General features: G+C 39.9%; 1 protein-coding gene across 2 annotated transcripts; it reads left to right on the top strand.

Annotated features, from left to right (window-relative positions):
• Positions 1–998: 998 nt before the first annotated feature.
• Positions 999–26068, top strand: GIPC2 (GIPC PDZ domain containing family member 2). Of its 2 annotated transcripts, XM_068406480.1 has the most exons (7): positions 999–1319; positions 1665–1832; positions 11203–11388; positions 14960–15140; positions 17704–17813; positions 18559–18640; positions 25670–26068. In XM_068406480.1, exons 3-7 carry the CDS (start codon positions 11206–11208, stop codon positions 25855–25857), a joined length of 744 nt encoding a protein of 247 aa, XP_068262581.1. In that variant the 5' UTR covers positions 999–1319; positions 1665–1832; positions 11203–11205; the 3' UTR covers positions 25858–26068. The 2 variants fall into 2 exon arrangements, with proteins under 2 accessions (XP_068262581.1, XP_068262580.1); XM_068406479.1 differs by lacking the exons at positions 999–1319; positions 1665–1832 and adding an exon at positions 2769–3158.

The following is a 26068-nucleotide window of genomic DNA, read 5'->3' as shown; positions in this document are numbered from 1 at the left end:
TAAGTAATTTTTGGATCCTCACTATCCTGAATTGCTGGAGGCCTATTTGGATTCATGATCTAGTTTTGATGTGCATTACTTAATGTTGGCAGATGTTTCCCTAGTGGGTACACATTCAAGGAAGCCTGAGAGCAGGACTGGTTGTAGTTGGAGAAAATGTGTCCATTATAGGCTTTTCTTCTTTGATGTTCTCAGCAGGCTGACTCACTTCTAGCTCTACATATCACTCAGTCAACACTGTTATGCTGGTTAAATCTAAATAGTTGAAACTGCTAATCCATGATCAGATCAATATTAATAAAGTGCAGCTTAGCAAAAAATAAGTACATGTAGCTGTAGTGGACAGGTGAAACTGTTGAACACTTCTTTACAGTTTCTTGCCAAAGCTAGGGGCTAATGACAATTTCGAGTAGATGCTGTTCAGGTTTGGCTTTTGAGAATAATTTAGCATTTGTGCAGTGTTATCTTTCTCTGATTTAAACAACAACAAAGAGGTTTAATTTCACCTGTTACATCATGTAAATAATGATGGCATATACGTGCTCCATACTGTTTGTATTAAACAATACGATGTGATCTTCAGTTTATTCGGTCAGCTCTGTTGGTCCCATCATTTTTTCTTTCTATAGTTAAAAGCTGATGCTGTTCCTCCAAGCTGTAAGTAGGATCAGCATAGTTCTTGTACAACTTCAGCTGTCTTTTTCCATCCATCTCCATACGAAACATGGAAACATTAACACTTTCACTGAAGGAAGTTTTGCACCAGGTATCTAAATTAGGGCTATGTCAATGTCCATGAGTTTTTAAAATACAACAAATCTCCACAACCTCTGTATGTCACTATATGGAAACTTGACTGTTTCATTTACTTTAACTAAACTGTTAACATCAATAATGACCGTAAACAGTACTTGCTGTTTTTCAACATTGATTCAGTTATCTTTTCAGAAGATAAGGAATGAGTTGGTAGAGATCAAGATTGGTAAAGACAAGACATAAATGCTTGTCAATGTTGCCAATTCCTTTGTAATATATTTTAGTAAATAGGAAAAGTCATGTTTTAAAGGAAATTACTCGTTTAACATTGCAAAACAGTAAAACTCCCTAAATATCAGAAGGAACATGAACAGTTTGGTACTGTTATTTAATCTATCTCATTTCATCTCACTGCAGTCTCATCTGATTTATGCTAGCATGCTGTCTGAATTGCATTGCAATAATGGGAAAAAGTACACGCAGTTCTCCAAGTTCAGAGAAATCTTCAGTTTAAGTATTCTGGTTTCAAATTGGACTGGAAAGTCAACTATTAAAGTGTGATGGTAAGTTAATTCTGTGGTGTTTTTTTTAATTGATGGAAATGACTAGAAAATTAAGTCTTGAATCCAGTTGTCTTAGATCAGAATTGGATAAAATTTAGGCATTTTTGAGTATTCAGTTAAATCTACCACATGCTATCTGGAAAGACTGAAATCCAGCTGGCTTCAAACCTTTTTTTCCCCACAACATGAGCAGTTTAAAAGTTATATGTATTTTCTGAGGTGCTCTAGGTACTCCCTGATCAGCTATGCTAATAACTTTTGACTCCAGGCTGCCTCACCGTGATTCACTTCTCTGTGCCTACATGTGCCAGATTTTTTTTTTTTTTTTTTTTTTTTTTTCCCCAGTGGCTTTTTTGTTCTGAGAGTCAGAAGATGCGGTAAGGCAATGCTGCTTCTCTCTGCAGCTTTATAGCAGATGCCTTTAGAAGTGGTGGATGTTGGCTCATGAAATTTCCACTCTTCACATCTTGAGTGGATTCAGTACACCAGTGAAAATGGAGCAATTCCACTGAGGTGAGTGTAGTTATATTGGAACGCAGAAGATGTCTTCTGTAAAATGTGAACATCTGACTCATTCTATATAATACATTTATCTATTACATGGTGAAGGAAACATTTTAAATCTACTAAATGTTAGAAAATACACTTTTCAAGTAGTTCTGTGTTAAATCTCAGTATTTCAAAGCTGTTGTCCAGTTCAATAGGATGCCTCTTAAACTTTGCTTGTATGGCTATTGCTTTATTAACCCTTAGAGGTTTATAGGTACACTATGTACAATTGTGGTAAACAAGCAAGAGTTGGCCGAAGTCCTTGCATACTTCATGTTTTCTTTTATATCTTGGATATAAACCTATTCTGATCAATATTTAGTACTTCATTATTTGTAGAAATTCCTGAACTGGTGAGTGGGAAGATGGCAAACTTTTTATGATCTGGGTTTGTGTACAGTTTAGGGAAAGACTTTAAAGGTATATAAATACTCTTTACAGTATACACTTTATATAATACACAATTAGGAAAAAGTGGAAGAGATGTCTTTGCATTGGCCAGAAAATGGACCATACCAGACTTTGGCAAACTCGGCATTCTTGGTGCAGTCTAGTTCAAAGTGCCCCTGGCTTCTTTGTAGGAAAACCAAACCACCTCAAACCCTTCCTAGTCAATATCAGGGACAGGAAGGATTATTTACTTATATGAATAGCTTCTCCCCCAAGTCCGTGTTCCTCTGCTGTAGCTACAGCCGGTTGTGGTTTCTGTGGTGGGCAGTGGGCTCTGGGGGTCCTCGGTGCGCGATCCCGCTATGGCCGAGGCTGAAGGGGTGGGGGCGCTGGCAGGGCCGGGCCCCGGTTCGCTCCCCAACGGCCAGCGGAGCGGGGGGGAAGGAGCGGGCAGGGAGGAGGCGCAGCCGGGCCGCTCCCGCGCCGAGCGCTTTCCGCCGGCTCCCCCCGGCGCCGGGGCAGGCAGGCGGGGCGGTGTGAAGGGGGCGGCCGCCGGGTCCGGGCCTCACCTGGCGGCGGCATGGCCGTGCGGGGCCGGGGCGGCGCCGGGGGCAGAGTCCAGCGCGGGGAGGCGGCGGCAGGAGCCCGGTACAGGCGCCGAAGATGCCGCTGGGGCTGAGGAGCAAGAAGAAGGACAAGTCCAAGGAGACCTTCAAGCTGGTGGAGAGCGAGGCGGCGGCTCCGGTCCCCGTGGCGCCGGCCCCGGCAGCGAGCGCGTCGCGGCTGCAGTTCCACACGCAGCTGGCGCACGGCAGCCCCACGGGCCGCGTGGAGGGCTTCGGCAGCGCCCGCGAGCTCTACGCGAAGATCGCCGAGGCTTTCCGCATCGACCCCGCCGAGGTAGGGCCCGCCGGGCCGGGAGCCGGGCGCTGCCCCGGAGCTGGGGGCTGCCCGGGCGCGGCGGAGCGGCGGGGCTGTGCGCATGGTGCTGGCGCCGTGCCGCTGCGCTCCGAGGGTCGGAAAGGGGCCTCGAAAGACGCAAAAAGGAATTGGGGCAGTTCTGCACTGTACCTGCCGGTGGGCATTTGTTTCAAGTTTTTGTGGACGTGGGTATTTTCTGTTTTGGGACAGAAAAAATTCCTCTTGTGATTTCCAAATGAGCGTTACCGTACGGGGAAGAGCATAAGCATAACTGCATTTAACTTTACATGGAAAAACAATGGTCTTTTTACACAAAATATCTCTAGCGTCTTCCTTAACCTGTTGCCAGCTTGCTGTTTAACACAACTTAAGCACTGGGTAAAACCATTTGTATTACAGTTGAGTGGAATAATTATTTCCAGTGCAGGAATTATTGACTGTAGTGATTCGTTCCAGTTAAAAAAAAAAAAATCAAAAAAAAAAAATCAGTGTATCCCTGAGGGTAAATACCCAGAATGAAGGCAATGGGAGGTATAAATGCTTTAAATCTGACTACATTTTAAAATTCCAACTGAATGTGATATTTGGAAAGTTTTCTGCTTTGCCAGGTAATTACTGTTAAAGGGCCTGCTGTTTAAGTGAGGCTATTTAAATCTGTAACAGGATTTTTTTTTTTAAACTCTGATGCCTTTTTGATCTTTTTTTCTGAGCCAAGCTTTAAACATTGTTTGGATAATGATTCATTTGTGTTTGTAAATGCATTGTTTTCTCTTAGTTAAAAGGTAGTGGCCATATCAAGTTCTTGGTTCTATGAACCTTAACCTCTGAGAGGCAAACTGAAACGAAGTGCTAACATTTCGTTGTGGCTTTACAGCTTTACTTGTTTTCTTGTTTGTAGCTGGCTGTTTTAAAGTAGTAAAGTAGTAAAGACTACTACTACAGGCTTTGCTTTGTTCTGAGAGTCTGCTGTGGCCTGACCTAACAGCATTTCAAACAGTAAATTGTAAAAGAAAAATGGCAGTAGCAGTGAATACAGTTTAACCAGTCACTGTTGCATTAAGTAATTAAGAAGTACCAGTACCGTTGCCAGCCAAAGCACCTACATCCCAGACCTTCCCAGCTGCTTTCTGACCTTCTGCTTCTCTGTTTTCTTTCCGTGCTGAGCTGCTGTTCCCCTTTTGTTTTGCTCCATCTCCAGTTATACTCTCAAGTTCTCGCAATTGACAGATTATCTTCTATTTTAGTTTTCTTCCTTCCACTGTTGAACTTTTGTTACTGATCTCTTGGCTCCACCGACTTGAGAAAGAACAGCATTCACCAAGAATTTCGGTTTTCTGTGAATTGTGCACTCCCATTTCTCCTGCTAGATGTATAATCTGACACCCCCAAAGGTTTTAGACGAAGCACCATGTTTCATGGGCGTCTATTGCCAGCATTGTGCTAAACTAGAGAAGTTTCTTTCTGCTTTTCTCTTTTTCTCTCTACTGTCCCATTACTATTTTTTTTTGTTTTTTTTAAATGTAGTTTATTGGTAAAAATTGAAGGCACTGAGCTTAAAATCTTTTACTCTGGAAATTCAGTTGGCTTTAAGAAACTAAACTAAGTTGTACGAAGTAAAAATAGTGATCAAAAATATTTCCTGGTGTAAAGGTGGCACAGCTGAGTGAAGAACCTGTACCAGAGAGTCTTGCAACAGAATTTTGGATGGACAAGATAAAATAGGATAGATGAGTGAATAGCAAGGGGTACTATGAAATGTGAATTTATTAGCAACTGCTGAGCTTGCTGGAAGTAAGGAAAGACTAGACATTTTAAATGGTATTATCTATTAATTAAAGCTGCTTTTGGACAGACAATCTGGTGTAGAGAATAATGCCAGAAGCTGCAGCTGAGCAAACTGAAAGACGCTGAGGTACTCAAATGCCATTTGTAGGTGTTATCTCTCTAGGAAAGTTTCTGTGACCCAGCTATCCTGAAGCCTATGGGCAGTGCGATACCCAAATGCCTTCGGAAACAGGTACTATCACAGATCTCTGCCCTGTAGTGACTGAGGTGGAAAATAGTGTGGGGGGGTGAGGAAGAGCTCAGTGTAGAGAGCATTTGGCTAGCTGTTGCAGAATTGAATACATTTAATATGATTTGTGAGTTTCCTGCAGTGTAGGCAAGGGTATGGATTCTTGGATAAGTTTCTACGTAAGTGTTTTAGTACAGTTCAGGATGAGCTATACTTGTAATCTGTCACTTCTCCTTTTGACTCCGCATGGTTACAGCACCTCATTTCCTCTTTGTGTCACATCTTGCAGGACCCACTGAGTTTAGCGTCTGCTGGAGAATCCTTTCCAGGATCTGTGATTGACTACCAACAGTGACAGAGCAAAGCTTGTATAAAACACAGTATTTGTGGGACAGACACTGACAAAATCTTCTGTGCAGACCTGGATCATGAGTAGGGTAGGATGAGGACAGAACAAGACAGGTACAGCTTCAAAGGGGACACTCCTTCACTCCTATGATGTTTGCTAGGCATCTATGAAGGAGTGAGCTGTAACAGCAGCTTTCTGAGGCTTTTCCTGTACTCATCTTTTCTTGTCTAGGTATTTCATTCTTTGTCCATCTTCCTAGGTGAATATATATCTCAGTTATCCATTTTGAACCTGACATTTAGTCTGCATTTCTGCCTACCTCTCTGACTTTTACCATGACTAGCATTTCTTCTTTTCCTGGTCCAGACTGAATGTTCTTGCCACAGGGAGTAGTGAAGATGTCTTCTAGCAATGGATTGCCTGTATCATTAATATGAGTGCTGTCTGAGGTAGATCACATTGTTCTTGACTTTTAACTTAATTTCCTCACCAGAGTTTCAACAACGAAGCACAGAGCTAAAAAAAAATATAAACAGATGCAATTCTTAACTAACACCACAACCCATCCACAGTTATGTATATGTTTCTACTTGCGTAAATAAGACAAATATCTCCCCCATTTTTTCTGTAGAGGATGAAGCAGAAAAAAGTAGTTGGAAAAAGTGTTTGTGTATGGTCTTGGCCATTTAGGATTACTCCTCCACCATGACTATAAGAAAATGTGGCAGGGAATGTTATGTTCCCTGTAAGGGTAAAAGTGCTAAGTGCAGCCTGTGTGATAAATGAGCACTGACCAAAGGACAACATGGGTCTGTTAAAGCATTTGGTGGTGGTGTGCTCCTGTGAGAGCACATGGTGGGGCTTTAAAGTATTCAAAGTAGCTATTCGGGCACTGGGAGTGTGGATATTAAAGTCCAACAGTAGCGGGGCTATTTCTTGATCAGATGAGAAGGGAATGGTAAACCACAGAAGCTATATGGCCTTTCGGTTTGTTTACTCATAATTGGCACTTTGATTATTTAGTTTGCTTTGGAAGGTGAAGTATGGTGGGGCTGGTGAGGTAAGTCGAATGCTCAGTGGGTGTGTCTGCCAAGAGCCCATGGAGGCTGGGGTTTCTTTCACAGTGGAAGGAATTCTGCTTCATAAATGGAATACAGGAAACAGGAGACCTTCCTGGTAGCACCAAGGGCAGAAATGCAGCTCCCTCTGTCTCTTCCAGTAACAAGAGTTCAGCTGCTGAGCTTATGTCTGGGCTGTTGCTCCACGGGCCTTGCCTCCTCATGCTGAACAGTTAAGTATACTGTGAGGCTGTGCCCCATTAAACTTTTGCAGAAGTATTTGATTTTAGACCTGTTTGATTTAAACTTTTATGAAAGAGTACTGAAAAATAAGCCACTGTGCTGAAACTTAGGTTTCTGAATAAAAGTGACTTTATTACAAGAAAAAAAATCAAGTGTATTTTAGGAGATTAGAGAAAAGGGTCAGCTTGTGAAATCCTCATCAACAAAGTGTTCAAAGTTTTAGAGTATATGCTTATCTGTTGAAACAAATTGTTCACAATCTTGCCTACAGATTGAAGACTTTAAATGAACAAACAACACTCCCTACAAACCACCTCCTCCCAACCCTGTGGCAACAATTGTTTGCTTGCAGTTCCCCTGAGCAGTGCTTAAATTTTGCACGTGTGTTACGTGTGATGCTTGCTGTGTCGATGGTCTGTTTTTCAGAAATTTTTTAAGCTGTATGGAAGAACTTACACTGTAATTCTTGTGCGCTCTGGATTTAAAAAAACTATAAACCATGAAATGCTTATTTTATAGTACTTTGAATGTATTTGAGAAGGCAAAGTTGCATACCTGATAAAGTACCAAAAGCACACAAGAGTTTGGAAGACTTGGTTACTCTTCCTGTTGCTGCAGCTAGTCAAGACTCCTACATTTTCCTCAGGGAAGATAAAGTGAGTAAGGTACCTAGAAAATGCGTTGATGATTTCTTGATAAAATGACGTCTACATATATGGGGAAATATGTCAGTGGGTGTTACATCTTGCTTAGAAGTAGAATTCCCATTTCCCCACCTCTTAAATAGAGAAAGTGATTATGATCTCCTCTGTAGAGTTATCTGAGATGTACTGATTTTAAAAGCACTTTTAATAGCTTCTGAGTATGTCATCTATCAGTCAACTTATTTTTGAGTTCTTCTCAAGGTGTAAGCTTAATATGGAAGATGAGAATGTAATTATATAGGATATGCAGTATGGTACTGCATATATACTTTATATAACATATAGACCCTCTTTTTCTTAGCTAATACAGTTTATTTATATAACACACAGTGTTACCCTGTTTTTATTGGCTAATGTAGTCTCTTCCTATTGAAAATACTGAGACAGGGAATAACCTGTTAGTAATCTTATCTGACAGATCTATTTTATAAGGTTGTGCGTAAGCCCCCAGTCCCTGCCAGCTGAACAGAATTTCCTTGTTCTGTGTGCTGCACAAGATAACTCTCTCAGTAAAGGAGGTATCCTAGATACTTCGTGACTGATGTAAAAGTTATGATTTATAATATCTTGCTAAAGTTGGCATGAAATGTCACAGCACTGGTATGTTGAGTTAAAGATCAAATGCATATGACGGTTGAGGGTAAGAAGAGAGAGAAAAAACTTAACAATGAAAATTGCACATTGAATTTTTTTCTTGCTTCATTTCTGGGTAAGAAAATTACTATTAAAAATATACCAAACTTTGAATGGAAGGTGTGCTATAGTAGCTGTTGTTTAAGTATATAAGCTGTTATAGCTATTACTAGGTACCTATATTAAACTACATGTAAAATCTGTGAAAAAAATACCATTTTTGAATTGGCACATCTCAGTCATGTACAAATAAAGCTGTGCTGTAACTGATAGATGGTGTAACTGTGTATTATTCTGGGTAGATACGTCTTTAGTACATTACTCTGCGTATATCTGTTCTGAGAAAAAGCAGTTGTTTGCTAAAGAGGATAAAGAATGATTTAGGTTTTATTTTTGACTGACTGATGCTCTCTCAGCCTTGTGGTTAGCACAGAACTGACTCACAGAAAATTCTGCAGACTTATAGGCTGTAGTAGGAATGCCATCGAGATGAAGGTCTAAAAAGAGAATCTCTGGATCGAGTTTCTGAATATCACATTTCTGCTCTGTTGCCAATTTTGTCTGTTCAAAGTTGTGACAGTAGTTACTAGATGATTGTCTGTTTGACAAGGTTAGCTGAAGGGTGCTAAGGTCTAAAATGTAAAGACATAGTGCTTGTTGTGCGTTGTAAAAACAAGGACTGAGTTGCAGTTGCAAACTGGCCAAGTTATTATGTAGCTTGAGAGAGCTGAAAAAGTGTACATGAACTTATATATAGTCTGGTTGAATTGAACCTTCTTGGTTAAAAAAATATGCTGATGATTAGAGATTATTATTATTTGTAAAATTTAATTTTCTACTTAAAACAAGCTGAATTTCTCTAGGTGATGTTACTGCTTGAGTATTGGTTAACTGAAAAACTGCATTACCCGAGAGAAGAAAACCAATGTCTCTTAAGGGTGTGCTGTTACGACTGTCACTGTTAAAGTAAGGCGTTAGATTGCAGTGGATGTTTGATTGATTATATGAGATAAGCAATTAGCCTTTGAAATAGGGCTCTTTTTTTTTAAATTATTGGTTAAGAAAAAACAACTAAAGAACCCCCCTCATCAAGAAACACCATCTCACTACTAAACTTTCAGTTTTTAAAAACAAAACCCCCATAGTTATAGAATCTAAGTTCTAGAAAGCTTCAGAAACTTAAATGCTCCCTATGAAATACATTAGGAAAAGTATCCACCCCTCATTTGACCTGGAATAGATTTGAATAGGTTGGTGGCTTTCGTTTCAGTTTTCCTGCTGTCATCCAGGAAAGAAAAGGCATTTGAAGTGTTCTGGTGTGGAAAACCCCATAACTTTTACAAGCGTAGCGAGGGAAGCCAGGAAGGCGGAAGGAGACCCTCCATTCCAGCGCAGCACCGGGGGGGTTCAGCAGGCCACGGGCACAGGTCTGTGCCTGGGTTTTGGGAGGTTCGGCAGGCCACGGGCACAGGTCTGTGCCTGGCTTTTGGGGGGTTCGGCAGGCCACGGGCACAGGTCTGTGCCTGGCTTTTGGGGCAGCTGGCCTGGCCCACTGCCCCCCAGGGACTGCCACTGGAGCAGCAGCAAAGATGGAGGACACAGAGCGGCATCCTGCCGCTGTTTTTCTCAAATGCTAGGCTGGCTTCCCACCGTGCACTTCTTTTCACATGTTGGCGCTGCTTTTTCCACTTCCTGATTCAGAGCTGGTGTGTGCATTGGGCTGCAAGGGGGTCCGAGGTGAGCTCTGAAGGAAAATAGTGTCCAGCAGATACAGGCAGGGGGTACAAAAGTATCTGCTTTCTTCTCCTGTCCTGCCAGAGCCACGGGCACACTGCTGGCAGCAGAGCCTTTGTCTGACGGCTTGCAGCTGTGGCTTTGCCACCTGTGCTGGAGGGCCAAGTGGGATGGCAAGTCTCCTTCTTTTCCCCTGCTTCCAGTTGTGTGTGAACGATGGTCTTTAGGGCCACTCTTTGCCTCAGTGAAGCAGATTTTGGGATTCTCCGAGTTTCTCCAGCTTGGAAAGGAGTTGGGCAGGTGTAGTTACTCTAGCTGTAGCAGGGAGCACTGGATTTGGGTTTTTTCCTTTCTTGGCTAGGCTGTTCAGTACAGCCTCTACTGAAAGAGCAGACAGCCCAAAGCCTGCCCAGACTGGCCAAGTTCCTCCATGCAGCACCATGGGGGGCAAAAGCATCGTATCTGTCCCTGAGCAGTACAGCTGCGTTAGTCTCATCCTGCGTATGCCCAGGGCAATAAACCTTCCTGTTAAAGAACCACTAGCATAAATGTAGGGAGAAAAAGGAGTGCCTAAAACTCAGTGCTGAAGGGAAATCCCTCAGAAAAGCTCATTTATGAAGAACCAACTTGCCCTTTTTCTTAAGCCTTTCTTTTACTAAGCTGGAACAGAGATGATTCCCACTTGTGCTGGAGGAAGGCTAGGAAACTAAGCAAACCCATCAGAGACAATGTGCTCTGAGCTAATGGGGGAACACATGGAGCAACAGAAAACATTTTGTGCTCTTTCATGACCCTTTCGTTTTGATAAGCTCAATTTTTTTCCCATGAAACTGCTTTCAAGCAGTTATGTTTTAAAGCAGTCCCTAGTGATGTCGGAATCCTGTGGGGTTTGAGGTGGGTGAACAGTGAAGCAAAAGATGGTGGTGGCTCTTTGGTTTGCTCACTCCAGCCTCTCGAACAAGCTGTTCTGCTGTAGCTGAAGACGGCAGAATCAGAGTTGGCGTGCTGAGACAGGCCGTGAGAGGCTGCTCACACAGATACGTCTCTTTCCTTTGCTCCCTGCCAGCTCTTATCTGCCGAGTTTGAGCTACTGATGCTTCCTGTCATGTGTGTGGATGGAGACTGTCACCTCTCCTGGGGCAGCTGGAGAACAAGAGTTATCATCATTTCAGCTATGGATCTGTCAGAGAGGCCAGAACTGTGCTCTCCTTTTATCTTCCTATTAAGCTCACCAAACTTAATATACTGTTAAATTTAAAGATCATGTGTTTGTTTTCCTCCTGCACAGATCATGTTTTGCACTTTGAACACTCATAAAGCTGATATGGACAAGCTCTTAGGTGCACAAATTGGCCTTGAAGATTTCATATTTGCCCACGTAAAAGGACAACGAAAAGAAGTGGAAATTCTGAAAACTGATGATGTTCTTGGGCTTACCATTACAGACAATGGAACTGGCTGTGCATTTATAAAGGTAAATTTAATTACCAGTGCACTGCTTTGTTCTGCAGAAGCTTCTGTTACTATAACAGGTTAATTATTGGTTTAAAGATACTTTAGAACTATAAAATCTGTTATTATCATATATATGGTGAGTAAAAAATAAACTTGTTTTTCTTTAGGTACATCATTCAAAATTAGTTCAGCTATTTCTATACTGCGTGGCATTCAAAATGAGTTCATTTGTTCATTGCTCCTGTAATGTGTATCAGCTTTACAATGTGACTGTTGTATTTTCTGACCTACCCTGAGGTGGTAGGTGTTAGATACTGCTTGGATCTGCACCCTCCTTTTTTTAAGTGATTTTCTGATGTCATTGATTAGGTGCTTATAGAACTTCTGTCACTCATGTGATAATGAGATCATGTTCTTCCAGTCTTTTTGACTGTTCACAGGGCAGAAGCCTTTGTGCTGTATAAAAATAGGTGCAAATACAGTGCTTCTTCAGCTTTCCAATATTGTTGCCTTAGATAGGTAGGGTGAATTAAAAGTTGCTAAGGATATAGATGAACATGATTTGCCACAATTAACTTGAGTAGCAACTATGGGCAGTAATGTGTACAATATATTAATCATAATTGCTTTCCTCCTCATATTCTATATCACCTTCAGATAGTATGTTTTGAGACAAGTAGAGGCTGAGGAAATGATGCTACCCTTCTTGCTAGACTAGGTATTAGGAACCTTAATCACATTTTCTGCCTTTTTTAGATACTTTGCTCTAATCTACTCCAGTTATCCATTATTAGTGAGGCATTGGCAATTATCTTTGATTACTGCTGTCCCAAATGCTGTTCTCGTTGCTACTATAAACAGAGCTTCTTGTATGGAGAGGTTGTACTCTCTAGTCATTCCTTACCTATGATGGATATAAAACAATATTTGGCTTAGAAATAGGTTTGTTGTGGAAAAATGTGATTGAGATCATGCTTGAGAAAGTTGAGATGCAGTGGAGGTTTCAGTAAGCAGTTTGGCAAAATCATAGCCTTGTTTTTCTGTTATAGACACAGAACTCTGAATTTCTAGTGTAGCATCCATGCAGCCCATAACAGTCACGCTGCTGCTTATGTGACATTTTAAAAGAAGGCATTGAAAGCAGTGCTTCAGTGATTGAAGTTCACATGTGCACCACGTGTACAGAGCGTTACTCTCTCTGTGCTTCCTTGGTAATGTGGGGAGAGAGAACAGCCGTCACATAGACTACTGCATAATTGGAGCAGACTGGAAAACCCTCACCACATTAGCAAGACAAGCTGTAATTTCCAGTAAATTGTATAAAACTTGTCTGAACAAATATATCGTTGTCCTTGTACTGGTCTAATTAGCAGTATAATGAATATGGTGCAGTCTTTGTGGGAACACATCAGTTTAAAGGCATTTCTAGGAGCTTACTTTGCTGTTGCATATTTAGCTAATGGATTTTTTAAAACAGCATGGAAAATACATAAGCAACAGTAAAAGCTGCGTCTTTTTTTGTACTTGATTGTTGAGGTAAATGACTAAGCAGAGAGACTACTTTAAAGCTTGACAGAATTATTTTTGTTTATATATTTACTTTCCTTGATAAATTATTACTATGTTCCATTATTAATTAACAATTAATGTTAGATTTACCTGTCTGTGGGTTGTTGAAAGCTGTTATGGGCTATAGTCATTTTATTGCATTTTGAATAACGGGGCAGTTTCTAGCTCTGTTATATAACCCAGCCAGATTTTAAACCTGACACTCTGAGCTGCAGGTTCTTTTCCTATGAAATGTGATGTTGTTTTGCCTTACTAAGAACAAAACCTGGTGTCATGCTACTTTCACCAGTTTGTTTTCTGGATATGTAGCCAGATGGGGAGATGTATTAGGGAATCAAATTAGCCATTCAAAGAATAACAGTAGAACTTGAAGCATGACTGACTGGTATATACGGAGACATAAAATGGGGTGGCACAATTAATTTCAGGCATTGCATAGGCTATAGAAATATATATCCTAGCTTCTAAATGGACTGTAGAGCACTTGAAATACAGGCATGTCAGTTGCATCTTAATTACTGTGACAATGTGGCTTGACTGTCTCTGGTCAGTTAACTTGGAGTGATGATAAAAACTCATATTAAAAAAAAAAGTTTGATATGACACAAATAACATAGCCAGTGAATATCACTTAAGCAGTTTTGGCATTAGGATCCAAATGAAGAATAAAAGCTAAATGAGAATTAATTCAACACATAGACTAAACAATAATTGAAGTCTGGTGGCTCACTTTTGAATCCTGGCATCTGGTAACAGACATACATTTGGGACCTGGTTTCTGGTGTGTGTACAATACCCCCTGCTCTTGATTCACCATGAGGTTTCTTTTTGGTTTTAATCTAGGTTGAAAAAAAAAAAAGTGCTAGAAAGAGTTAAACTCAGCCTGAAGCTAAAAATTGTCGCAGTGTGTTATAGGACACTGAGCACTATCACACTTCCCACTGACTCTCTCAGATGAAGGCACGTACGTGGGCTCAGACGTGCGCATATGAACTAGAAGCAGGTTTCTGAGATAGTTATGCAGCTAGGCTAGGTGTTATAGTAGTAGGTGATAATATGTTTATCTCCCTTGTCTCACTGTTATCTTGATCAAAGTTAGCCTGAACAACATCAGTATTTACTGAAAAGTACATTATTCAGGAAGATACTAGAATGAAATTCATATATCTACAAAATATAAGGTGTTCTACTATGTCATAGCTTTTCTATTAAATAGCAATAGGATAATGGCTTACATGGTATAGACACATGAAAAACAAATATGACAGTATATAACAACAATAAACAGAATCACTGAAATTTTAAGTGTCTTTTAATTGACTTGATAAATCATAGAGATCTTTTAAAGATTGATTTGTTCCTCGCTTTCAAAATTCTACTTCACAAAAACTATAAATACCAACTTCTGTTACATTTTATGACCTTTAGACCATTTGTATTCCATGAGATGGCATTTGGAAGACTTTCTTACTCTTTATTGTTCTTTCAGCAGAAATACTTTAATATGCAGCTATGTAGCTTGATGAGGAAAATGGTAGAAGTTTTATCACTATACATGCATCTCATTAAGACTAGCCCTTTATAGTGTGTCATTTTTAAGTATATCACACACATTTTTTTCTGTCCCTGGACCATACTTGAAAAAAGTTCTGTTGCTGTGCTTATCAAGCTATTAAATCAAAATAAAACCCCAAAACTCAAGTAAACATTCACATTACTGACATGTTTGGGTTCAGTTTTAAAGCACAAAAATATTAGCTTATTCAGAAGCCTTGATTTCTAAAGTATGATTGCATTCTTTTTTTTTTCCCTGTTGATTTTATAGTCATGCTTATTAAAATAATTTGTTTGAAAAATAATGCTTTCCAAAATACATTTGAGGATAATCTTATAGACAAAACACACTGCTGGTATAATAAGCTCAATGCCGTTGATGTTGTTAACTGACATTCTTGGAACTGTGGCGTCACCTCTTTACCTGTTAAAGAAATGTTTCTTTCTTTTTTTTATTTGAACAACAGCGAATCAAAGAAGGTAGCCTTATGGACCAAACCAAAACGATCTGCGTGGGTGATCACATAGAGACGATAAATGGAAAAAATGTGTCAGGTTGTCGGCATTATGAAGTTGCCAAAATGCTAAAAGATTTGGAGAAAGGTCAGGTGTTTAAGCTGGAGTTGATAGAGCCTAGGAGAGCATTTGGTGAGTTACCTGACTGTCCACCTTGTTCAATGGATATTTGTTTTCAGATTGCAGCCAGGTGTCCACCCAAGGTAACGTAACTGCTACAAGAAAGTACTTTTTTTTTTTTTTTTTTAGTTTGAAGCGGGAAATTTATGAATGGATTTTCCTCCATCTTGCTTTCTGCAGCAGTCATCCTGGCGAGGGCTGCCTTAGCCTGAGTCTTGGTTGCTCGATTCCTTTGCCACCACATGATGATGCAAAATAAGTACAGGAATTGTTTCACAGACATAGTTTTAAAGCGTGGCTCACTTCACTAATGCGCTGATCATTGAACCTCCTCTTTTCCTCTATTGATACATAATCCCTGTTCAGCTGTATGTGAGATTTTTCTATTTCTGTATCGTTTACTGGTGGGGACTGCTCTCGCTGATGCAGAAGGATGCTGCAGAAAACGCTGTCTGGGGTTTCCTAGAGCACCTCCTTTGCTGCATGCTTGCCTACTTTCCCCAGCTTTTTTCTGGATCTCTAATCATACAGCAGGTATCCTCAGAATTGGAAGAAAGCAGTATGGCAAAGCTCTGTCTCTGCCTACCACCTGCATGCTATGAGAAAGTGATACTTATATAGAAGGAATGCATACCTACTGCTAATCCTTATTTGTATTAGTTTTATCAATGTGGTAAACAAAAAAAAAAAGAGTTGGTTTAGCTCAGGGAGTCAAAATAGACACTGAGTATTAATTTTTATTTTCTCAATTTTTTTATAACCCCTCCTGAACCATGTGTCATTTTTCTGTAATAAAAACTTCAAAATACTGCTAAATTATACGTGTTTATGAGTCCTTGTGCACATCTGTGCTAACAGCAAGTTCAAAATCACCATATTCACCACAACAGCAGAAGTTGTCTCATTGACTGAAATGCTGCGAGAGAGAGCACTGATGTTTTTGTTTGCCCCACGTAAATTATAAACGTGGTAGCTGAGAGACATTTGAAATATTTTTCAAATCTTTTTTTTATCTGTTAGTAGCTTACAACTGCTGTCATACACCAGTCTTGACGCTTGGTGTCAGAATAGCAGCAGAAATTGAAAATCAGAGAAATTTGAAGATTTCTTTTTGCTTTCAGTGCTTCTGTGAAGAATGAGGGTTAGGAGTTAAGCTCTAATGCGTTTGGATATAAGTTGATACTCCTGTTAAGTAAATGTGTATGTTACACATTATGCTAATGTAGTATTACATATGTATAGTATTGCAATTAGTAATATAGGAATACCTTTTTAATATGGGTCTATAATTTGTATTCAATGCAAAATGTGTTACATAGTCTATATTTGTAAAGACCAGGGTAAGTCAGCATTCAATTGATGACTTCAGCCATTATTTAATAGCAATTACTTCAGTGAGGTGATTAAGATACCTTTTGGTCTGCCTGTGATGTAGAGAAGGAAACCTGCTAATTCCATGGCAATACCTTTTATCTGATATTGAATTAAGAGGCAGTCAGAGCTTTTTTGGACAGACTTTTGGAAGATGCACATTATTTTTTACCCTACAGAAATTACTTTACAAGTTGCAATGCCCAACAGGTTAGAATATCCTGCCTCTCCTCTTAGGTACAGTTAGGCTTTACGCACAAATTTATTCAAGAGAGCGTTTAAGCTGCAGGATGCTGAGAATAGCCCCAGAGGAGATGACAAACAAGATCTAGATCATCCTGGAGAAGTAGGTGCTGAATTCCTGTTAGTTTCAACACAAGTTTGTGAGGGTGTAGAAATAAGAGACAAGTCTCTGTGTGGAATGACTTTTATTTTTCCTCCTCTCGTCAGAATGTGAAATAAATATAATTTACAGGTTGGATGTCTTTCTACCATGTGCACACAGGCTGCCTCAGCTACTCTAGGCAAAGCTTGTAGCACAGAATTAAAGACTTGCCTGAATTAAGATTGGTCCTCACCAGTCACAAGCTAACCCTCTACAAATTGGTGAAAAATGAATAGAAACAAAGTAAAGGCAGCATAACACAAACTCTAAATTATGTGAATATGAAAAATGGTTTCTGTAATGGCCAGAGAGCTTTGATCTGAAGTATTGCAAGTAAAGGTTATGTCAAATAATGAGTTTTAAGGTGCTAATGGTGACAAAACTAGAAAAAGGTGTATGTGGTATCAGGAATGACTTTTTGAAACAAGTCCAGCAGAAATGATGACAATCTTAAGGATGTTTTAAACTGTCCTTGAAGCAATAAAAGCATTAAGGAAAAGTGTTGATCCTAAGTATATATGTAATGGACTGTGCCATATGTATTTGTTAAAATAAAAACAATTAACATTTACTTTTCAAAGTAAATAATCTTTTATACTTTATGCAAGTATCAAAGTTTGAAGACAAGAAATTGTCAGCAAAGCTATACTTAGAATACAGTTAATTTATAATTAAATTTTTACATACATCTAGATCTTGATTAGAATAAAAAGTGAAGGTAATGTAATAGCCAAAGCAGATACATCATATTCTGATGTACCATATACTTAGTTTTGCTTGGTATTCTTTTCTTTTTGTTGTTGTTTATTTTATCTTTAGAAAAGCTGGAACCAAGGTCCAAAGGTGGAACTCTGCCAGCGGCTAAAATCTCCAGAGGGAGAGAAACACTTCGGCTGAGAACCAAAGGCCCTGCTACTGTGGAGGAAATGGTATGGTTATTCTGGGACCCTTCAATAGTTTAATCATCTAGCACCTGATTTATTCTTCCGAAGGTTTATAAGGTAAAGTAGGAAGGAAAAATCTGGACGTTACAAAGCTCGTGGGACTTAAGAAAATGACTGCCTTCTGCAGGGAGGAATGCTTGTATAAAGTTGAAGAGTAGCAGGGATAGGATGGGGCTGAGGAATCTGGAAACAGCAAGCCTATATTTAGATGTCATGCGTTACATGGATGAATTTTAAGGTAGATTAGACCAAGCAGTGTTGAAAAGAGGGAAGGAAGGGGAAAAAAGGGGGAGGGACGGTTGAAGAGTTGGTTCTGTTTCTGATGCTGCAAAGTGTACTGGGCTGGTGTAAGGGTGGTTGTTAGGAGAGGCTAGTAACAAACATTGACATGAATATGTGTAAAACCAGGACTGGGGTTTGGAAGAAGAAATGTTATTTATTCTGGGTTCCTCTAAAGCTGATGAGGATTTGATGAAGATCTGTATTGTCAGGAGACATAAGGCCCCTGTTTAGCTGGAATGTGTGACCTATGTGGCTTGACGTGAGGAGGAAGGCTCAGGTTTGTGAGAAGAGGGGAAGAGAGTGGAATGATGTGTTTTACTTGTAGGTTTTGTAAGTCTAGGTGGCTAGGATGGGAGTAAGGATAATCAGTGGCAAATTGCTGGTTATTTTGAAATCTTCATGGATATAATCATACCTTTGCTCTTTTTCTCCCTTTATTTTAACAAAGCCAACTGAAGTTGAAGAAAAAGCAATTAAAAAAGTGGATGAGCTTCTTGAAACATACATGGGGATAAGAGATATTGAATTAGGTGAGTTTTTAACGATACATTACTATAAGATTAAATAATTTCTTATTTTCTGTAGTCTAAATTTATTGATTACTTTAGTCTCCGGATGTAAGTGAAGCAAAATTTGTCCAGGATGCAGTCTCAAAAACTTTCCTGTATTTCTCCAAATGTGTGTGTCTGATGAAAGAAAGAATCTCTCACTACAAGCCTTATGATGTAATTAATTAATCCTCTGTTCTTCCTGCACATTATCTGTACACTATTGTATGAATTATTTAGTTGTTTGCCACTAAATGTCATCAGTGTATTCTTTCTGGCATATATTTTATAGTGGAGCTTGTGTGTTCCACATTTCAGGATTGTTAAGGATAAACATGTTTATTTGCTTTTTTGCTGTTTTGCCCTTGGCTTAGACGCATCAAATTTGATCACTGAAGTTTGAATCTGAGATCTTCGTCAGTGAAAGGGCAACTGTTTAGCATGGGAAGTGAGAGAGTAATTGCACAAATTTATCAAATTCTCTAAAGCCTGTGTTCCAAAGAATATGGGAAATTTTCCATAATATTTACCAGCTATCACAATCATCAATTTATAATAAAGAAACTGTTCAACCCCAGTATCATAAGTTTCTTAAAACTGCACCAAACTTGTCGTTGCAGCTGTTGCCTCTTTCTGTTAATCTGACAACAACTAAATAGGAACTTCTGTTTGTATGGGAAGAAGCTGCAGTCTAGCTGAGTAAGAAGTGCCACTATAGCCAGCTGTGGCTGGGTGTAGTCCTCATATGGTATTGTGGAACTGCTAATACTGAGACAAAGAAGAAGGTATTTATTATGGTAATATCTAAAAAAAAAAAAAAATGAGCCAAGAATTACGAGAGGATAAGCTAAATGGAAGGCAATACTGAAAAGAAAGCTTTTAGGAGAGAGAAGTGGAGGAGGCAAAGCAGAAGAGAAAATAGGTCTGGCATGAAGCTAAGGGCAAAGCAGGAGGGTTGGACCAGCAGCAGTTAGCACGGAGGAATGAGAGCAATAGGAGATTATCTGAAAGTCCTTTGTTGGCTGCTCCTACCAGCAATCATCTGATTGGCAGCTTCTACTAGTTTTCTCACAGGAAAAATTGTAGGTAAAGTATTATTTGTCCCTCAGCCTAAGGTAGCGGTGGGCTTCCTGGCATAGAAGAGAGAGCAGAGCTGCCCAAAACTTGTGAATTCTGTTTTGTAGGTAATATCTAAACATTCCAATTCCCAGAAAACTAAAAAGTCTCAAAAATTCTGTTCCCAGCAACTCTAATATGTGATGCCCCTGCCATGTAATATGCTCATGGAAGCCCTGTGTGGTGCTGACCCTCTGTTTACGTTAGGGAGGATCCCATGTCTGTAGCCCTCCTGTAGCCTCTGCTGCTCAGCCTGTCTCTGGCTCAGGCTTCAAAGCTCCAAGTCTTGTGCCAGCTGTCCCTCTGGGAGCTGTTTTTGTCCTGCAGCTGTTGCAGTCCCAGCTTGAGCTGGGATTCTGGAGGCTCCTGTCCTTGCAGGTTACCTCCAAGCTCCCCAGGCTCCTGACCGTACAGGAATAAGCAGCTATGGACATTCTGGTTTTGGTGTCCATAGCCCAGAACCCTGAGATCCTAGGCCAGAGCATGGTTTCTTGGCATGTTGAGGTGTGCTATGCTCTGCTCTGGGACAGGGAAGCAAGTTCTTGTGGGAACATCCCTGTGTAATGGGATGGCTCTTGTACAGTAGACTGAGGAGTTCAGCTTTCAGCACATATAGCTGAGCTGATTGCCAAGCACCTGGTAGAATTTTCCCATGAACGCCTTGATTTTTTTTTTTCCAAAAGATCTAATGTCCTTCATCTTTCAGTATATAGTTTGGAAAGTTTCAAAGAATGCCTTAAAAGAACACTCAAAGAAGGAAGAGGTCTTTGTCCTCAAAGATACTCTCTTCTTCCCACCCGTGTTGTTGTTTTGCCCTTCACCTTTTCCTTCTCTTCCTCTCAAAAAGTCAGTGAAACAAAGAGAAACTGTCAGGAATCAAAGACTACAGGGTTCAGGTAGCTTTAGTTTGCACCTTTGAAGCAATTTCCTAAAGTTCAGATCTTAGCGTTGAGGGCCAACAGTGATGACGAAAAAGAAGTTTTGTAGTTTTTAAACAATTAAACAGCTCTAGGACTCTCTAGGAAAGGAGAGCTAATCACCTGTCACAAATTATTCAATTAACATATGTCAGTTTTTCATATACTGGATGTGATCAGTCACCCATGAAAATGAAATATGAGGAAAGGATTCATTCAGAGAGTGCCAATCACCACTCAGCTAGAAATTTCACTCATTACTCAAGACAGATTAGTTGAAAATGCAAGTCATCACAATGCGACAGCTGACAAGTGATTAAGATCTCAATCATTGCTCACTCCCATGCAGTTCTGTTTGTCAGAAGCTTTGGATGTCAGTTAATATTGGTCTTTCATCTCCATTAAAATGACACTTCCATGGTGTGATTGAATTCTGAAACAGTGCCCCAGTTTTAAGCCAGAAGTTAGAAAGAAAGGAAGGAAAAAATAATGTAAAATTACAGACAGAATTAAAGATGAGATAAAGCCCTTCATTTTTGCATAGTTAAGTATCCTGACAGTTTCAAGAATGACTGACTAAATCTACACACAAATCCCTAAACTGGAGCTAAAATGCTTGGAAATCATTTAAAGGAAATGCATATACTACTTCTTTTTTTTTTTTTTTTTTTTGAATGCACTTTTACCTTTTTACCTCTTTACTGAAAACTGGACCTAATCTGCAGAAGGGAAACTTGGCTCTGGAAATGTATTCCTCAGCCATTTTATGGGCACATTGGAAATTGGGCCAAGGCTTGACTTCAGCCTTCTTTAAAACATAAATGTGCCATTGAGAGATAATTCACGTTATTTTAAATCCTCTCAGTGATTTCTGGTAAAGGAACGTGAACAGTTGATTAATAGGAGGGTTCAGGAAGCAGTGTTGGTAAAACATACTGGTGGCATTTATTTTTTCAAATCAGTGAGGCTTGAATTGTTATGGACTGTATTTGTTCCCAAAGATTCTGGGTGGGAGGAAGCCTGGATCTGTGGGATCCAACCCCATAATGCTACCGATGGAAAAATGATGGCAAAACGGGATTCCTGTCCAACTTTTTCCTTTCAGCATCTTTTGGCTAGCTCTTCATCCACTGATATTTTGTTCTATTTTAATGCTTTTGGGTGATTATTTAGTTTTTGATGTTCCCTATAATATTGTCAGACATTACATATCTTTGCATATTCTCCATCTCTGTTTAGAAGAATTCCAAATCTACTTCTCCATTCTTGGCTTTACTTTTTAAACTTATTGTCTAGTCGAAATGTCCTAACAGGTTTAAACTTTTTGTCACCTAAGCTACTTCTCTTGACTCACTAATACAACCCAGCAATATTGGATCGTTGTTTTTATCTTGAAATGCTTTGACTGAAGTGATATTCTCCATGAGTCTGTTGTGTTCTGCTCCTTCTGTCACCACACTTGCTTTCCCAAAGGATTTTATTGTGTACACTCTGGGGTATATTGTTTATGACTGTTCATTTACTCTGAGAGAATAATGTGAGTTTTGTGAAAAAGGGAAAGGTAGCAAGTCTGGTTAAACAAGAAGACTTCTCCACTTCAAGAAGAATTAGTACTTAATAACAAGAAACAACAAGAAAGGATATTTCTAATGGTTCCTTGAGTGCCAGACCTGACAATGTTCAACATGAAACTAAAACCAAGTAATGTTAAACACTGGAAACTGCAATGACACGCTTCCTTTTCTGTCATGTCATAAAGAAGCTGAATGTGAAGTTTAGCTCTTTTAAAGTGTCAGGCCAGAATAATAATACTTGTTATTGTTTGATGAAGGGAAAGCTTCTGATAGCATTACAGTTAAATAAATATGGAAGTTTCTGTTAAGACTTCTGAAAAAGTTTTTTTTTAGAAGTTACAGGATCAGATATAGGTAGCAAGACCACTATGTAAGGTGGATAATAACAATGGCAGGCAGATCGTAGCATTCATGGCTTGTGCCCCATGTGTCTATCGAAAGTGAAAATAAGGATACTTCGAAGTTATTTTAAAGAGACTAGGTTTAAAAAGCCAACATACTTCTTTGTTCATATTCTGGGAAGCCTGATACTGAGCTTTTCAGTTAAAGTTGAGAAGACTTCTAATTCCTTTCATCACTTTTAAGTTTGCTGAAGTTTTCACATTTCATGTAAAAATTTGTCAGGTATAAGCATTGCCTGAAGTGGGATTTTTTAAAAAAAAAAAAAAAACAAATCCGAAAACAATTGGGGCTATATGGAGTGTGGAAAAATATTCTGTTGGAGTAAAATTCCTGTAATCACTTATTGTGCAGCTGTTACAAGAAGCAGTGGGGGAAAGGGAGGGGAGTGGAGGCAATTTGGCACGGAGCTGTCACCCTCTGAGAACCAGTAAAGTTTCCTTCAAGTTGGCAAGTATCTGCTACATGCCTTGGCAATCAGTAGTTTTTGATTCGCCTTGGGAATTATGCATTGTAAATGTCATTGTGTAAACATGCCTGATCTGCAGAGTGGTGCATCCCCGCGGAGGGGATGGCATCCCGTGCCTGTGTCAACTGCCTGGGGAGATAAGAATGTGGACAAGGGGTGGTAGAGAAGGCTGGTCAGCTGTTTCTGTCTGTATGATGCTAATGAAGCGGGGTTCAGCTTTGCATATTCGTATACACTGGTGGTACAGCTTGTGTGTAAAATTCGGGAAGGATGGCTTGTGTCTCGGGTTAGGGCTTGCTGCGGGGTAACACACCCCGCCGGCACCGGGGCTCAGCACCGTGATGCCGAGGCGGGCACCTGGCAGCACCGGGCCTGCAGCCGCCCCGCAGAAGCGTGTTTCGTTACATCAGGTGAATCTGGAAAGAGGAATGTGCTTTAATAAATATAGTCTGTTAAATGTACCCTGATAGTGCAGGTTACAGTTGCTCGATACAGTTGAAAACGCTTTTATTTGAGGCTGCTGCTCTCGCACGGCGGTGACATTCTGACTCCTGCTGGGCTGGGTTGAAAGTTGTCTTGATTGTGGGAGTTTAGTGAATTTTGTTTTTGAGTTTGGTCAATCTATAGCAAACTGTTTTTAAGGTTCTGTTTCATAATTTGCGAAGCTCAGTCTTTAAAGAAAGTGGTGTTTGAAGTAACATTTTCTGTTAATGACAGAGTTTATTACTGTGTAATTCTGAGGTTTCAGCTAGGGCAGCTGGACTGTAACATAATGCTGTGTTGAATTGTTTTATTGCTGCTGTGTCGTATGGCTCTTTTATATATCTTGACCAATTTATCTTAAAACTGGCTAAATTCCTTGCTCCCACGCTTTCTGCTGGAACACTTGTCTAGATCCTCACACTGTTGATGGCAACTTTTTTTTTTTATTATCTTGTGTAACTATATCTAGACATGTTTGCTCTTGTGTCACCTTGCACAGCTTTTCTCCCTCCAACCCTCTCCTGGTGTCTTTATAGAGTAACTTCATATCCTGCTTCATATCCAGAAGAAATCTGTGAAGTTTAAATTACACCCTTCACCTCATTACTACCAGGACTGCTTCTCTGCAAGTACCTCCTTATGCCACAGTGTCAGGAGATATAGGGTGGTGTTGATAGGACAAGTATGTATTCTGCTTGTCAAGAGCAAGAGTCCCCTGTTTAATGCCTGTTTCCCATCCAGACTCCTCTGAGTCAGTGTCCCAGGAACTTCACAGTGGGCACAGAAAGAATCAACACAACAGAGATAGGGTTTCCTCTGGCAGGGAAACAGGTCCTGAGAGTCCTTGAGAACCACTAGTGGTGCCCGGGAAGTTGGGTTATGCTTGAACTGTCTCGATCACAGCAGTTTGTTTGTCAAGATTTATGTAACTTTTCCTTGGACTGCTTTGTGTAGTTTGGCACACTGCGATTCTGTTTGGAGCCTCATGTCTGAACGTAGTTAAAACCAAAACATCAAATTTCTTCAGAGTTACCGTTGCTGACGTCTAAAATGTGGAATATGGCTCAAGTTTTATCACAGCTTGATACAAGTTTGCATAACAGCAAACACTGTTTGCCAGAAGTTCATAACTGTCAATAAACTTCAGCTGAGTTCCAGGTCAACAAAATGTTAAATACACTTAAGAAAACTTCAGAGCAGGGGAAATTTCTTTTCATTTTTCTCAGAGAGATTTTGCCGTGTCGATACAACACAGTGCATGCAGCAGACAGCAGACTGTCCCAGTGAAGATGGTCTTCTGTGGCTTCAGAATTTCCTTCCCTTTCTCAGGCACCGTAATACATGTTTTTCATTCAGATATCCCTCTGAGAAAAGGCTAGAAGCTTATCAAGTCCTTCAGCGTGACACTTGAATTTGGTATACTTATGAAGAAAGTGGTGGTTACTTGATGTATAACAAAAGATGAAGGACATCTTGCAGTTTAAGGCAGGCGTGTAAAGTAATCACGAAATGAAGCAGACTTCGAGGGTTTTATCTATTGTACAATACTGTAATTTCTTGTGCATATGAACAGAGGCTGTGGAGCAGAGATACAGCTCAGAAAATGAACTGCATTCAGCAGTGCTGTTTGTGCTGAGTCTGTTTTACAGAGTCTTCTGCATCCCTCAAACCACGATAGCCTGCTGCCTGTAGTTCTTCTGGCCTAGCTTAACCAGGAGAAACTCCTGTGCTGACAGTTTTCATCTTTCAGGGAGGTGCAGGTGCCATGACCAAGAGAGGTTTGAATTAAAAATTAAACCTCTGTCAAACAAACAGAAGAATATATAACGAGCACTCCAAGGAAGCTCGCCTGTTTATCAGAGCAGAACATAGCTAGTGGGGGGGGATTTAAGTACGTAATTCCTATTGAATCCTAAATTCAGTAGGTAAGCTTTACATTTCCCTAAACTGACCTTACCTGGTTTTGAAAATAGACATTCAAAAACTATCTTGGCCGTATATGTTAGCTGTCAATTTAATGATAATTACATTATTTTGTTTCGTTGCTTTTTAGCCGCAACAATGGTGGAAGCTGGGAAGAGAACAAAGAAAAACCCAGATGATTTGCAGTGGCATTGGATGAAACCCTTGGAGGACGTTGCATTTCCAGATGAGTTTGTCTTTGATGTATGGGGAGCAATAGGTGATGCTAAGCAAGACGACTGGAATGAGAAACTGTGCAGTTTATCATCCCTATTTTAAAATCCAAAATTATTTTCAAATAGGTACATCAGAATTTTAATACTTTTAATTGATATGAATCCAGGGTGCTGCTCTGTATAAGTATTCTTATCTGAATCTTTTGCAAAGGAAGGTCTCTAATAGAAATATGAAGATAAACCCAAAGTTCTGACAACCGCACATTTAAAACAAACAATTTACATGTAGAAATCACTGTGAGCAGGGGGCATCA

This window comes from Nyctibius grandis, chromosome 8 (assembly GCF_013368605.1).
Source record: "Nyctibius grandis isolate bNycGra1 chromosome 8, bNycGra1.pri, whole genome shotgun sequence".
In the NCBI taxonomy this organism is placed as follows: Eukaryota; Metazoa; Chordata; class Aves; order Nyctibiiformes; family Nyctibiidae; genus Nyctibius; species Nyctibius grandis.
This window is presented reverse-complemented; position numbering and strand designations above follow the sequence as displayed.

Excerpts from the sequence above, each read along its gene's own strand:
- GIPC2 (XM_068406479.1), top strand. The coding sequence starts at position 2,922 with ATGCCGCTGGGGCTGAGGAGCAAGAAGAAGGACAAGTCCAAGGAGACC. Across the intron at positions 3,159-11,202 it reads TCCGCATCGACCCCGCCGAG|ATCATGTTTTGCACTTTGAA; the intron begins GTAGGGCCCGCC and ends CCTCCTGCACAG. Across the intron at positions 11,389-14,959 it reads CTGGCTGTGCATTTATAAAG|CGAATCAAAGAAGGTAGCCT; the intron begins GTAAATTTAATT and ends TTTGAACAACAG.